Raw genomic sequence first — 15,084 nt, 5'->3', positions numbered from 1 at the left:
CTAATCAATCAAACTAATCAATAGCATTCAATAAGAATCAAACACACCATGACCTTTCTGCCATGAATAACCACACAGATCTAGTAAGATTTAAGATATTTATTCCCTATTAGTTACACTCTAACATCATTTGAATTGCAATATCAATAAGCACATCAATACTACTATAACTTGGCAACTCGAGTAAGACTGTATCAAAGCATAAGTCATGAACATTAGAACAAAGCACTGCGTTAGCATGAGTCAACTTTAGCAGAGAATCATTAGTACATTATTCAACAAAGCAAGAATTCAGTAATTTGTCTATTTGCATCCGATATTAGTGAACTCCTTAACTAACCTCGAATTAGCATCAGCATGTTGGGCTTCATGCAAAACGATTTAGCAACATGAATTTGGAAAACATCTAACTATGGCCTCTATCAAAAGAGCAGTTGGTACCTAGAAAGAAAAGGCAAACAGCCAATTACAATTTATCATCAGATAGTTACCCATCCGAATGAGTCAGCATGCAGGATCAGTCTTCGTCCTCAGGACATCAGCCGATTCGCCATCAGCCAGGATAGAACAGGCAACTCTCAGTAGGGCATAGCAAGAAAACATTTCCCCCATAAGGAGGAGAAGTGTATATCAGGCAAGGGGTGGGATGAGGATGGTTAAAAGTATAAGACAAAGTCTCTCAGAATGGCAAAGGGTGATGAAGAATGGCGAAGAATGGCTCGATAATGGCTTCAGGAAGAATGTTTAAGAATGGCTGATTTCTCTTCAGGTCACGCCGTTATATCAAAGTTGTCGAACAAGTCTCTAATTTCCCATTGGGCAATATTTGGTGCATCGTTATCTCTGTCTAATAATTCGTCACACACCTTACTAGAATTTTCACCTAAGGCAGTTCTCATCCAGTTGATTGGCTCCTGTGATTGACGTCTTCAACGGGTGGAATGTCAGGTAAGAAAAGGTACACTTGTCGCTCCAGTCAGTAGTTCCATTGTCTTCTCCTAGTCCAGGCGACCTTGCACCTGTTGCAAGTTACACTGTTGCATTCAGCAAGAATGTCTCCTTGAGCAAGTCGGGTCCCATGAGAAAGAATTTACTACGGCTACACATATATCTCTGGCTTCTGGAAAAGTACAGCTCTGTGTCTTTCAGGAAAGCAGCACATTGGACGTTAGAAAAACACAGTTAATATGAGACCAGGCAGCTAGGCCCAGACCCTTGCTAACTTTGGCCTAGTGAGTAATTTAGCATAACCTTAATACATAACTCTTAATGCTAATACAAAATCATACATTAGTACACTGTTAATTCATTATTAGTCAGTTTCATTAATCATCGTATACATTAGTGGCCACTCCCCGTGGGCACATTTCAAATGCGCACATTATTACTACATTAACACATTCTCTATGCGGCTTCTTTATACATTATATTACAAGCTTTTCATGTTAATATTGATTATAAAAGTCACACTCCAACACTAGTTGCTCTGAAAACAAGCATTAGTCGGTGGCCCATAGGTCTGGTGTTGGCTTTGTTAGAGCTTGATTTATTTTGTTGTTGTTTTTTTGCACAATTGTTATTTTTATTATTGTGCAAGCTAACATGTCCACGTCAAGAAAAAAACACTTGCTAAAATAAAAGCAAGAATATTTGTTTTGGTCTCAAAAAGTACAAATTGCCATGATAGTCTCTGGCACAGAATGCAACTACCTTCTGTGCAGACGTTGCTTCTAGTGAACGATAAACTGCAGTCACTCACAGGGAAGGTAGCCAGTGGCTGAAGCAGGCTGACCCGCTGCCCCACGCTGACTGGTTGAAAGCCCCACAAGCGTCTATATTACATATACAGTATGATTTTAGTTAAATTAAAACGCTCTGGCTAGCACCAGACCACACAGCAAGTGAACCTTTATCACGGAAGACACGAGGTCAGCGTTGCTTACATCTCAAAACGTTTCTCTTCAGAATATACTTATCTTTTAGCAGCTCCCAGAACGACAACGATGCTCTGATCAATTATTATGTCTTCCCCTGCCGGGGTTTGGTCATCTCCTGGGAGGAGGAGTGGAGGGAGAGGCATGGATAAACATACAGAACAGGCACAGGGAGAGACAGCTGGCTATGTGGAGGGGCGCTGAGCTGCGGACAGCCTGTTCTGGACCGCCTGCTAGGCCAGGCAGAAGGGCACTCATAGTGTTGACTGGGCAAAAAGAGAACGGCCAGTATTTAAAGCCAGTCAGTACTGATCTATATAGACCACAGGCTAATGCACAACTGGAAGTTTTCTCAGCTACCTGTTTGGTGTTGGGCTCTCATAGTGCAACTTAAAATATGCCTGGAGCCTACCTACTGACTGGTTCTGCCAAGACGGCTTCGCAAATGAAACGATGCCAGAATAAAATGAGCTAAGCAGTTCATAATTCTAGGCAAGTGCTTAGGTATCTCCCCACTGCTTCCAGTGAGTGCTACTTCCTGGATGAGAGGGGTTCTTTCACATTGGACACTAAAGCCTCGTCACTCTTCTGTGGGCACGCCTTCCAGTGCCGGCTTAGCCGGAAGTCTTTGGCTATGACTGAGAAGAGGAGACGAGCACATAGGCCTCTGCTGTCCCAGCTTCTTTTTCCACCTCTTCTGCCTTCCTCCTCCCACTGCAAAAACTTGCCCGAGATCCGATCCCGGAGCCTGTCATTGGGCACACATGTCCAGGGCTGTCAGAAAAATATGATGGATTTGTTGTGATGAAAGATATGCCCTGTGTAATACATACAATTTAATTAACTGTAGTTGGGCGTTGCGATAGACCTTATGTTGGGTGTGTGAGCACCATCCTCCATTCCCTGTTGTGTGGGGCCTGACTGATATCCGCCTCCCATGTATTGCGGAGACACTGCAAGGGGAGCTGTGTATGTGTGATCATAACCTCTGTGAGCCAGGTTACCAATCTCCTCCCATCCCCTAGGGTATGTAGGCTGTCAACCAGGGCATTAGTAGATTGTTCAGAATTCTCAACACCCCATCACTCTATTAAAAGATTACAGAAGAGGCCATTTTTCAGGACCGGTCTCTAATAAAGTCTATAATACTTCACCAGCCCTTCCAAGAAGAGGAGTTGCCTCTTCCCTCTCCGCTTTCCCTGTCCCTCTCTACTCTCCCACACGCTCTGCATTACAGCACTGCTTATGTGTATGCTAACATAATGTGTATTTTGTAAAGTGCACGTTCACCCAGAAGGGCACCTTGGTGCTGAATAACAGATGTTTATTGTTACCCAGCTCAATGGTACTCATTTTATTGACCTCAGAGGGACGAAAGGCTGAGTGGATGTAGGAGGCTGGACTGGCTTGTAGTGAGTACCAAGGGGTACTTACACCTTGCACCAGGCCCAGGTATCCCTTATTAGTGTATAGGGTGTCTAGCAGCTTAGGCTGATAGATAATGGTAGCTTAGCAGAGCAGCTTAGGCTGAACTAGGAGACGAGTGAAGCTCCTACAGTACCACTAGTGTCATATGCACAATATCATAAGAAAACACAATACACATATATACTAAAAATAAAGGTACTTTATTTTTATGACAATATGCCAAAAGTATCTCAGTGAGTACCCTCAGTATGAGGATAGCAAATATACACAAGATATATGTACACAATACCAAAAATATGCAGTATAGTATTAGAAAACAGTGCAAACAATGTATAGTTACAATAGGATGCAATGGGGACACATAGGGACAGGGGCAACACAAACCATATACTCCAAAAGTGGAATGCGAACCACGAATGGACCCCAAACCTATGTGACCTTGTAGAGGGTCGCTGGGACTGTAAGAAAACAGTGAGGGTTAGAAAAATAGCCCACCCCAAGACCCTGAAAAGTGAGTGCAAAGTGCACTAAAGTTCCCCAAAGAGCACAGAAGTCGTGATAGGGGAATTCTGCAGGAAAGACCAACACCAGCAATGCAACAACGATGGATTTCCAGACGAGAGTACCTGTGGAACAAGGGGACCAAGTCCAAAAGTCACGATCAAGTCGAGAGTGGGCAGATGCCCAGGAAATGCCAGCTGTGGGTGCAAAGAAGCTGCTACTAGGAAGTAGAAGCTGAGGATTCTGCAAGAACGACAAGGGCTAGAAACTTCCCCTTTGGAGGATGGATGTCCCACGTCGTGAAGAGTCGTGCAGAAGTGTTTTCCTGAAGAAAGACCGCAAACAAGCCTTGCTAGCTGCAAGTCGTGCGGTTAGGGTTTTTGGATGCTGCTGTGGCCCAGGAGGGACCAGGATGTCGCCAATTGCGTCAGGGGACAGAGGGGGCGCCCAGCAAGACAAGGAGCCCTCTCAGAAGCAGGCAGCACCTGCAGAAGTACCGGAACAGGCACTACGAAGTGGAGTGAAACAGTGCTCACCCGAAGTTGCACAAAGGAGTCCCACGCCGCCGGAGGACAACTCAGGAGGTTGTGCAATGCAGGTTAGAGTGCCGTGGACCCAGGCTTGGCTGTGTACAAAGGATTCCCTCGGAAAGTGCACAGGAGCCGGAGTAGCTGCAAAAGACGCAGTTCCCAGCAATGCAGTCTGGCGTGGGGAGGCAAGGACTTACCTCCACCAAACTTGGACTGAAGAGTCACTGGACTGTGGGAGTCACTTGTACAGAGTTGCTGGATTCAAGGGACCTCGCTCGTCGTGCTGAGAGGAGACCCAAGGGACGGTGATGCAGTTCTTTGGTGCCTGCGGTTGCAGGGGGACGATTCCGTTGACCCACGGGAGATTTCTTCGGAGCTTCTAGTGCAGAGAGGAGGCAGACTACCCCCACAGCATGCACCACCAGGAAAACAGTCGAGAAGGCGGCAGGATCAGCGTTACAGAGTTGCAGTAGTCGTCTTCGCTACTTTGTTGCAGTTTTGCAGGCTTCCAGCGCGGTCAGCAGTCGATTCCTTGGCAGAAACTGAAGAGAGAGATGCAGAGAAACTCGGATGAGCTCTTGCATTCGTTATCTAAGGAATTCCCCAAAGCAGAGACCCTAAATAGCCAGAAAAGAGGGTTTGGCTACTTAGGAGAGAGGATAGGCTAGCAACACCTGAAGGAGCCTATCAGAAGGAGTCTCTGATGTCACCTGCTGGCCCTGGCCACTCAGAGCAGTCCAGTGTGCCAGCAGCACCTCTTGTTCCAAGATGGCAGAGGTCTGGAGCACACTGGAGGAGCTCTGGGCACCTCCCAGGGGAGGTGCAGGTCAGGAGAGTGGTCACTCCCCTTTCCTTTGTCCAGTTTTGCGCCAGAGCAGGGCTGAGGGGTCCCTGAACCGGTGTAGACTGGCTTATGCAGAAATGGGCACCATCTGTGCCCATGAAAGCATTCCCAGAGGCTGGGGGAGGCTACTCCTCCCCAGCCCTGACACCTTTTTCCAAAGGGAGAGGGTGTAACACCCTCTCTCTGAGGAAGACCTTTGTTCTGCCATCCTGGGCGGACCCCAGGAGGGCAGAAACCTGTCTGAGGGGTTGGCAGCAGCAGCATTAGCTGCAGTGAAACCCCGGGAAAGGCAGTTTGGCAGTACCAGGTTCTGTGCTAGAGACCCGTGGGATCATGGGATCGTGCCAACAATGCCAGGATGGCATAGAGGGGGCAATTCCATGATCTTAGACATGTTACATGGCCATATTCGGAGTTACCATTGTGAAGCTACACATAGGTAGTGACCTATATGTAGTGCACGCGTGTAATGGTGTCCCCGCACTCACAAAGTCCGGGGAATTGGCCCTGAACAATGTGGGGGCACCTTGGCTAGTGCCAGGGTGCCCACACACTAAGTAACTTAGCACCCAACCTTTACCAGGTAAAGGTTAGACATATAGGTGACTTATAAGTTACTTAAGTGCAGTGTAAAATGGCTGTGAAATAACGTGGACGTTATTTCACTCAGGCTGCAGTGGCAGGCCTGTGTAAGAATTGTCAGAGCTCCCTATGGGTGGCAAAAGAAATGCTGCAGCCCATAGGGATCTCCTGGAACCCCAATACCCTGGGTACCTCAGTACCATATACTAGGGAATTATAAGGGTGTTCCAGTATGCCAATGTAAATTGGTAAAATTGGTCACTAGCCTGTTAGTGACAATTTGAAAGAAATGAGAGATCATAACCACTGAGGTTCTGATTAGCAGAGCCTCAGTGAGACAGTTAGTCATAACACAGGTAACACATACAGGGCACACTTATGAGCACTGGGGCCCTGGCTGGCAGGGTCCCAGTGACACATACAACTAAAACAACATATATACAGTGAAATATGGGGGTAACATGCCAGGCAAGATGGTACTTTCCTACAGTGGACCTGCCCGGATTTGAACCTTTGACACAGGCCCCCACAGTGGATGCATTAGTCCACTAAGCCACCAGACCTCGCTACGCCCTGCAGTTGCACTTAAAATGTGACAGTTGCATAAAAGACAGGACTACGCTGTTGCTAGTCAGATGAATAAACTTTGAACTGTAGCACCGGTACCAACACTGCACCATTACCAATGAATAGTGCCAGTTTTGCAAAATCTGGAGTACTGTTTCAATGCACAATGTAAATGGCCATTGTTGCGCACCATAGTGGTGCCAGTTCAGCGCAACACATTTGCCTCACCCTTAGGCCAATACACTGTGACACAAAATATACCACACCATTGCTAATTCATTGTGCCAACCCTGCAGTACCCCACTGCCAATCCAGTGGAACACTGCTGCACCACTGCTCTGCCTGTCCAGTGTGATAAGCTGAACATTCCTCTGCTATTGTAGTGCAACCAACTGCACCGTCCCACAGGCGATGCAGTGTGGCAAACTGCTGCATTCAGCTGTTGGTGAAAAGACCAATCACTGCACTCCTGAGCCAATGTGCAACTGATGCGTTATCCCACTGGTAACCCAATGGCAGTATTGTGTATAGGAACATCAGTTGTGCTTGTGTGATGCTGGTCACACCTTTTCTCTCTCTGCTCTCCTTCCACTCTTCTTTCTCAGTATGAGATCTTTCCTTTGTTTTTAGGGAGCAGATGATCTGGATTTGGAGGCTAAAAGGAAGAAGAGTGGCAGCGGCGAGAGTCCCATGGAGACACCATCACCTCGGGGAAGCTCTGTGAATTGGCCTTTGAGTCTGGATCAGGAGGATGTAAAGAGCAGTGGTAGTCCACAAGGGAGCACTGACAGCCATACCACTGTGAGTTCTTGTAATGGATCAGCTGCTGCTGTGTGTGAATGCTGGTAATCGCTGAGCTGTTGCAGTGAAAGCCCTGTGAGTTGTCAATGGTAAACTTTCAGCCCTCTGATTTTTGGTAATCAGTGAGGTGTGGATGGTAATGATGAGCCTGTGATGTCTGGTGGTTGTGGCAGAGGTGGAACATTAACCTGTATTCGTCAGTCTCTGCTCAGGCATTGGCGCCAATAAGTTAAAGGAATGCGCACACTGTAGGTCGGCCACTAAGTTTTTACAGTGGGTTTGTCAGTGAATGTGCATGGTGGGTCGGACACTAAACTGCAGCTGTGGTGGAGCTGTGTCTTCTGGGAATCAGTATGCGCATGGAACAGCATAGTCTTTGTGGACCAGTCGTTGAGTTGTGGCAGTGTACGAACTGTCAGTGGTGAGCTGTAATATGCTGGGCACTATCATTCTGTCTTTGAATTGATGGCAGTCATTGGTGTAATATGGGCCGCGGGGGTGGCCCAAGCTCCAGAGGCCCCCTCAGCACAGTACACTGACTTGTTAACTCCTGATTGATTCTGGAGAGGGGGGCCCTGCATGTACTTTTCAGGGTGCCCCCCTCAAGTTTCATTACACCACTGATGGCAATGTTGGGGTTGTGGCTTGCCTTCCAGATATGGGATTGCGATTGGTTTTGTGAATCCTTTGTGTCCAGTGTGAATGGGTGACTTGTGACAGTGTAGTTATTGTGCATGAGTTAGTGAGTTGTTAGGTATGTTTATTTACATCACACATGCTGCAAATGAAAAAAAATAATTTAGCTGAGCCACTGGTCTGCAGCATATTGTGCTGTAGATTTGCGCGTGACCCTCGCACCTCCCTGCTTGCATATAGGAAGCAACTGTAGAAAATATACAGATTTTTTATGCCCACACACAGACACCTTTTGCAGTGAGGGAAATGGCATGCATAATCTAAGGTGGCATCTCTGCCCCTATGCATTGTGGGTTTTAAGGAACATGATAATCGGGGGCAGCTACAAAGTGGTGGGGTGAGCGAAGTGCCCCACCGCTTTCCAAAAACCTAAATTAAACAACCCCTACCTCTAAAAGCCAAAAGCAAGCAACCCCTCCCTCCAAGAGCACAAATAAAAACAACCCCTCCACCCAAAATCCCTAAAAAACGACCTACTTCTCACTATGTTACATGCACAACACATTATTAATACATTAAATTAAATAAAATTGTACTTACTGACTAGCTCCAAGTCCTCATCGATGTTCCTCTGCCGTCTGGTGCACTAAGGATGATCCCCTAACCAATCCAGAGGCTTCTCTCATGTTTGTTAACCAGCATGAGAAAAGCACCTGGATTGGATGGAGCGGCCTGGCTGGACGCCACTTCAGACCCTAGAGGCCTGTGTTTGGTCTCCAACAAGTTGTCTTAAGATAGCTGAGTGGAGAGCTTCAAAGTGCGCGTGTCACTTTGGTGGGCACAAACAGTCGGCCAGAGTGATATGTATGCTTTGGAGCATCCAGTCAAGCCAGTGCTCCAGTCTGCAGCAGAGGACACACCTAGCATGTCTCTGGGCTCATGAGCAGGCTGGTGGCTGCGGCGCTCCATGGTGAAAAAAATGGCAATGAAATTATTTAATTGCCTTTTTATTTTTCACTTTTAGCTCGCCTCGCAGGGGGTGCGGGGGGTTACGCTCTCCCACCCTAAAGAAGAGACCGCCGCTGGTGATACTGAGGCATTCAATACAACTTCGACACAGAAACAAAATCTTTGAAGCAAAACAAGTTTTAATATTCCAAACCTAGCACTAGATGGCAGGAGAGTGAACGTGCAACACAACAAGCTACAATCGGACTGTTACATGCAGTTGTCCTTATGATCATAGTAATTGTGGTCCTACATCCAACTCCCTCCAGAAGGCCCACCTGTGTCCAAGTTTTATCCAGGGTGCAGGTTAGCGGCGCACGGACGAGGCTATTTCTAACCTATTTTTGTTTTTTAGCAGAAGTCCTCTCCTTTTGACGTGGCAACCTGTAACTGTCAACGAGAACAAGTTGACTACAAGAGTCAAAGTGAGGAACTTAGTACTTTTTCATGGAAGCCATTTAATGCCTAACTCTTTCAGCAAGTATTTAGATTTCCCAAAAAGTGAAGAGGTTTAAAATGTTTAGGCATTGTGCCAGCTCCTCTTTCAAAAGGGTAATGAAGCGCTGGATGCTGCCGACCCACAGTCTATGCATCTCTGGTGTATCCTTTGTGGTACCTCCATTGTCACTCATGGGTTAGCTGCTGGTTGAGGAGTGTGAATCTGTAACTGACGCTCAGAGTGGACAGGGATCTAGCTAGAGTCGAGCTTTGTTGGGAAAAGCCCATGCACTTGGTTTCCTGTCTGTGGAGATTTCCTGTGTTTTCGCGTGCATTGCATGCAACAGTATCTCTCGTCTCCTATGCAGTGGATTGTTAAAAAACTGAGTACTGGTTTTCATTTGCACATGGTTTGATGCTTCTCCATTTTTATTTCATTTCGTATGCACTCTTAGCTTTGATGTTCTTTTTCTTATCTCTCCAGACGGACTCCGAACGGTCCAGTGTTGGCGATGTCAGGCTCACTGCAGACCCAGAAATGGTCACTGATGGGGAGCAGAGCTACCACCCTCCCAGCACTGTGTGCCCAGAGAGACTTTCTTCTGTGGAGCCCAGATATCAGGTCAGAACACGGTACAAATTTATGGGTTACTAAGAAATGTAGGCGGGAGGGCCAGAAAATGTTGATCCTATTTGTTTTTGCGCAGTGCCGAAGCTCCCAAGTATATCTGTGGTTGTGGAAAATTCTGTGGATGACCATTTATGGTCTGTGTCCTAGATTTGGTCTTTACCATGCACGGATATAGCCTGGATATCTACAAAAGACCACAGTCTCTGCACTGCATCGTGTACAACAGGCCAGTGAATGAGCAGAAGCTAGGTAAATGGGGCCAGAACATAGCACCTGTAGGCAGAATGGGCCAAAGAGTAAATTCAGAAGGGAAACTCCTAGCTGAATGAACTAGGAACATATGTTTTTGCCCATTAAACTGCAGAACCAAGCCAAAGATGGCCTCACCGTGCGGCGGTACATTGTATCTTGAAATGGTCATGAATGGGAAAGCCATAGAGAAGAAACAAGTCTTGCCAGGGTTTCAAAACAATTGAAGACTTAAAGTTTGTACCTTCAGATCTGGGTGTGAGGTATGCTTTTGAAGCTTTCCTCCAGAATGTACACCTGCCAGGTTTTTGGTGGGGTGGTTTACACCTGAGTAGACAAAGTTCTTTGTTATCTAAGGTGTAGTTCTTAGGTTCTCTGACCTAAGGAGTTGACAATTTTGAAATCCAGAGCTCTGCAGAAATCCGAAGATCTTTACATTCAGCTTCACTCTGATGGTGAAGCCCACCAATGCCTAGAGCAGATTATACAAACTGAGCATTAAATTAATCATCTAAGCCGCCGGGATTAGCGCTAAATTCTGTAGTTGAACACAAAGGTAGCTTTACATACACAAATGTCATGTCTAGTTCAGTCACACACAGGTCAAACACCTGAACCCACTGCCTTTCTTGATGGCCATTCAGCAGCCAAAGGCACACAGATTTCTACTATGCCCACCAGGTGGCGAAACAGATTAAATTTGGAGAGCAAATATGTAAAAAGCAGACATGAAAACCCCACAATATTGGTAAATAGGTATGGAAAATCGAGGCTTCATCCGACTCTGGATGATAACATCATTAGTTATCTTAACTAATCCATTTACACTCATCCGTATGTATTTAAGTAATTTTTGAATAAGCAGTGCTCTAAACTCACTGGAGAAGATGCATTTGGTTGTTCTCGTTTCTACATCTGAACCACCGTTCTACCTGGGTTATCAACCTGAAGCAAACTACATTTTATGTTCTCTGTTTTACAAATGCTCTTCTTGAGTAGAGATACTCTGAAAAATAACACACACCCCATGTATGCTTTCTGCGGATATATAAGATGAGATACTTCCTTGTAGGCCTTTCCCTTGAGTTCCCTGGATCTACCAGGCATTGTGCAATGCTAACAACTAGTAATATATTTGCAAAGCTGTACGATCGGTGGTTAGAAACTATGTTTCAAGGAAGATGTAAAATGAGGCAGCCTGACCATGCAATTACCACAGGTATTGGGCTTTGAAGTAGCATTTCAGGCATAATATCTTATCCTTGGCCTGATGGTTCTGTGGAAATGTTATCTCCAGTGGTATGTGATAATGAAAGGGGCGATGGAGCCTACCTCTGAGAGACCCAGATTTAGCGTGTTGCCATTCCTAACTGGTTCTGTGGGAATTCCTTTATGCCTATAGATCAGGAAACATTTGAGTATTACCAAGTTTTATAGCAGCTCCTATGCAAAGATTCCTATTGGAATTGCGTTGCTATGCAGGTGGTGGGGACAGTGAGTATTTCCTGTTCTCTGGGTATTCTTGCCTCTTCTCCAATCCTTGACTTGGGAGCCCTGCAAGGATTCCATCTCTTTCACAGTGGGTAGAAGCCCTTCTCATGTCATCCATTTTGATTTGCCTACCTTACTTGACCTGCTAGTTCTGCGGAAACACCTCTAACTTTGGTGGGGCCCACAGAGAGACATACCAGTTATATGTTGCTGATTTGCTGTTTTCTCCCCCGCATTCGCTTTTGTTCCCTTAGGACGTCCCATAACAGAAGAAAGTGCCTGTTGACCTTATGACTACTCTTCCCTTAATGGGGTAAACATAAATTTCATGCTTCCCGGCCCTGGTATTCACTCCTATAGGAGGGTGTTTTCTGGCCTTTTGGTGAGTTTTGTTGCCGGCTTCTGGTGTCCTTGGTGCTTTGATGATTTTGGCGTGTGTAACCTTGCGTGGTTCCCTTACAGACTCTGAAAGGACAGACGTTAACAGGGAGCAGCGATGCTTGCTACTTCTGTGGTCAGCGCGTGTATATCCTAGAAAGAGTCAGCGCTGAGGGGTGGTTCTTTCACCGCAGCTGCTTCCGCTGTCACAACTGTGATGCCACCCTGCGACTCGGGAACTACGTCTTCAATGAAGATGATGGTGAGTTCACTCAGAAGACCTGGGAGTTCAGGAGGAAGGATTAAACTAATGGCAGGTGTAAGGGTGAGCAGTAAGACCCTGTGTAAGTGGGGTAGGACAAAATCTCTTTGATGGAATATGGCCCCTCCGGGCCAGCTGCCCACTTCACATAGAGTAATGGTCCCACTGGGAAATGTAGCACTTTGTAAAGAGCCAGTGCTTTCTATGTCAACATGAGCTACTGCTTGCAGTCTACTTAAGTCCTCATTACCAGTGGCCTAGTAAATGGTGAGATATTTATCCCACCTGATCAAATGCGATGCCGCTGAGTTGGAATTTATTAGGTGCTATAAATATCACAGAATTACAAGGTTTGGGGGAACTGCATGCAGGTGTTTGTGCTACTGCAGCAAATCTGCATGTTCTGCTAAATAAAGAGCGTTTGCCTGGATAAATATGAGTTTTGTGGCAAATACTGGGAGATCAAACATGTCGATAACCGCGATATGTGCGGCAGCAGGAGTGACTGTTGCTATGCCGGCAGACTGTGCTGCTTGCAATGAGGGCCGTTGAGTGGGCTTTGGGCCGGCTCCCTTTAACCATTGGTATTTTTGGATCAGTCTCTTGCAGACATTGCCTAGAGGCATTGTAAAGGTTTCTTCTTTTCAGTGCTTATTTTTGTGAATTCCAGTGGGTGTTTACAAGTGTTTTTACTGTTTCTGAAGACTGGTGGCTATCTGTGGTCACACTTTTTTCCACACAACAACTGGACTATGTGTTTCCGTGTTTACAAAGCAAATTCACAGATAACATCTTTACTGTAGCATGAACATCTCCTAAATAGGGCAGCAAGACGTGATGTACAGGGGAACAGCCTCATGGTGCAAACGCGGGCGTGGCTCGGTCAGTGTGATTGGGGAGGGGGGGGGGGGGGTGGCGAGTTTCAGATTTCCCAACAAGCACGCTGGGACATGTTGCTAAAACACACTATATCAGAAGCAGGGCATGAGGGGGGCTGAGAGGCATTGGAAAGAGAGAGGAGAGCGGATTGTTAGGGGTACCTAAAAGGAATATTTTCCAAACCAGTCCACATTTTTGAAGGCCTTCAGTACATAGACGAGAAGTGTGTGTGTGTGTGTGTGTTTGGGAATGCAGAAGTCCCTGATAAAATCCGACAGGCACTTCCACCGACTGAAAGCACATGGTCCCAAATGTTCACTATATAATACGTTTCTATGGGGGGGTGTAACCCCTCAACCAACCTTCTCCCCGCCCCCACCTTTTCGAGCTTCCCCCTTTGATGCAGGAGTCGGAGTCGAGTGTAAAAAGCTTTGAGTGACCTTAAGAAGTTTTTCTCTCAGTACGACTGCATGGCAGGAGTGCAATTTACACGACCTAGAACACTGACGATTAGCTGCGACGTCACCACCGCTGCAACGTGGTATTACTAGGTGAAGGTGCAATAAATGAGTAACTATAAGTTATGTGAGTGAACAGAAGTGGAGCCGGGGCCGTTGTTTAAAGACACATGTATTTGCTCTGTCTACCTGACGCCGAGTGTCTCTGACCCGATGTGCGTTTTCTTTTGAGATACTTAACACAAGTATTTTAGGATTAGGGTTAATGAAAGGCCAGAACCGGAGACCAAGGACTTGTAAAGTATAAAAGCCGGCGGAGGCCTGGTCAGAGGCTGCTCGTGCGTGGGAGCTTGGAGAGCGAGTAATGGGGCGGGGGTGGGGTCTGGGTGAGGTGGGGATGGGATGGAAGAGGGAGAAGGCAGCGGTCAGAGGAGGCAGCAGTCGCTCTTACCTGCCTGGACTGCGCGCTTTCCTTCACGGCCTGCCTGCTGCGGTCATTCAGTGCCACCTGAGAAGACACTACTCGCTTTGGAAACAACACAGATATGGAAAGAGGTACATTGGGATAGCATCAAGCATGGTTTACGAGCACTGCTCTTAATTCAAATAGGCATCATGGAAAGCAGCTAAAGGCAAATCGTCACAAATACCCTGTAACTAGGTGTCATGGCGAAAGCAGTGCTTCTTATCTGTAGGCACTTAGATGCTTCACATCAGAAAATTGCACTAACGTGTGTTTTGGTCTCTTTCTGGAGGGTGAAGCTGCCCTAAACAAGGGGGGTGCTCGTTTGTTGCCCAGAACCTTTACTTTAGATAACAGCCCCAACCTGCGTGGCTGTCAGGTGGGTGGCCCGGCCCAGCAAAGGAAGCCTGACATGAGAGGGAGGGGCTGAGGGGCCTCCTAAAACGAGGGCAGACCCGCACCCAGGCATAGCAAAGGGTGGCACAGAGGAGGGGCGCTGTAGCCATCTATGGGGCTGAGGCACAGAGCCCCCCTAAGACGAACACAGACCCGCATCCAGGCGTGGCAAAGGGTGGCACATAGGAGCGGTGCTGAGGCACAGAGCCCCCTTAAGACGAACATAGACCTGCATCCAGGCGTGGCAAAGGCTGGCTCAGAGGAGGGGTGCTGTGGCATAGCAAATGGTGGCACAGACGTGGGCACTGAAGCTATCTATGGGTCTAGGGCACAGACCTCCTAAGACGAACGCAGACCCGCACCTAGACTTGGCAGAGGGTGGCACACGGACGTAGATGCCAACATTTTAGAAGAGGAAAGTGGGAGATTAAAAAAATAATCGGGAGAATGTATTTCTCCCTTTGACTCTTTTGAGATTTGAATCTGGTCTTGCAAGGGTGCTGGTGCGGGATTGGATATGAGAAATGCAAATATTCGTTTTTTGCCTTATCTGTGAGGAACGCTGAGAAAGCACGATAGCAGGCAGAGAGAGCGTGACAAACATGTTG

At 46.9% G+C, this 15,084-nt stretch overlaps 1 protein-coding gene across 1 annotated transcript in view; it reads left to right on the top strand.

Annotated features, from left to right (window-relative positions):
* MICAL1 (microtubule associated monooxygenase, calponin and LIM domain containing 1) overlaps window positions 1-15,084 on the top strand; it is a 255,534-nt gene that overhangs the window by 175,788 nt on the left and 64,662 nt on the right. Inside the window, exons 15-17 of the mRNA XM_069238776.1 lie at window positions 7,017-7,187; window positions 9,754-9,891; window positions 12,103-12,280. Of these exons, the coding sequence (XP_069094877.1) occupies window positions 7,017-7,187; window positions 9,754-9,891; window positions 12,103-12,280 (487 nt within the window). The remainder of the gene's footprint in view (window positions 1-7,016; window positions 7,188-9,753; window positions 9,892-12,102; window positions 12,281-15,084) is intronic.

This window comes from Pleurodeles waltl, chromosome 6 (assembly GCF_031143425.1).
Source record: "Pleurodeles waltl isolate 20211129_DDA chromosome 6, aPleWal1.hap1.20221129, whole genome shotgun sequence".
Lineage (NCBI taxonomy): Eukaryota > Metazoa > Chordata > Amphibia > Caudata > Salamandridae > Pleurodeles > Pleurodeles waltl.
This window is presented reverse-complemented; position numbering and strand designations above follow the sequence as displayed.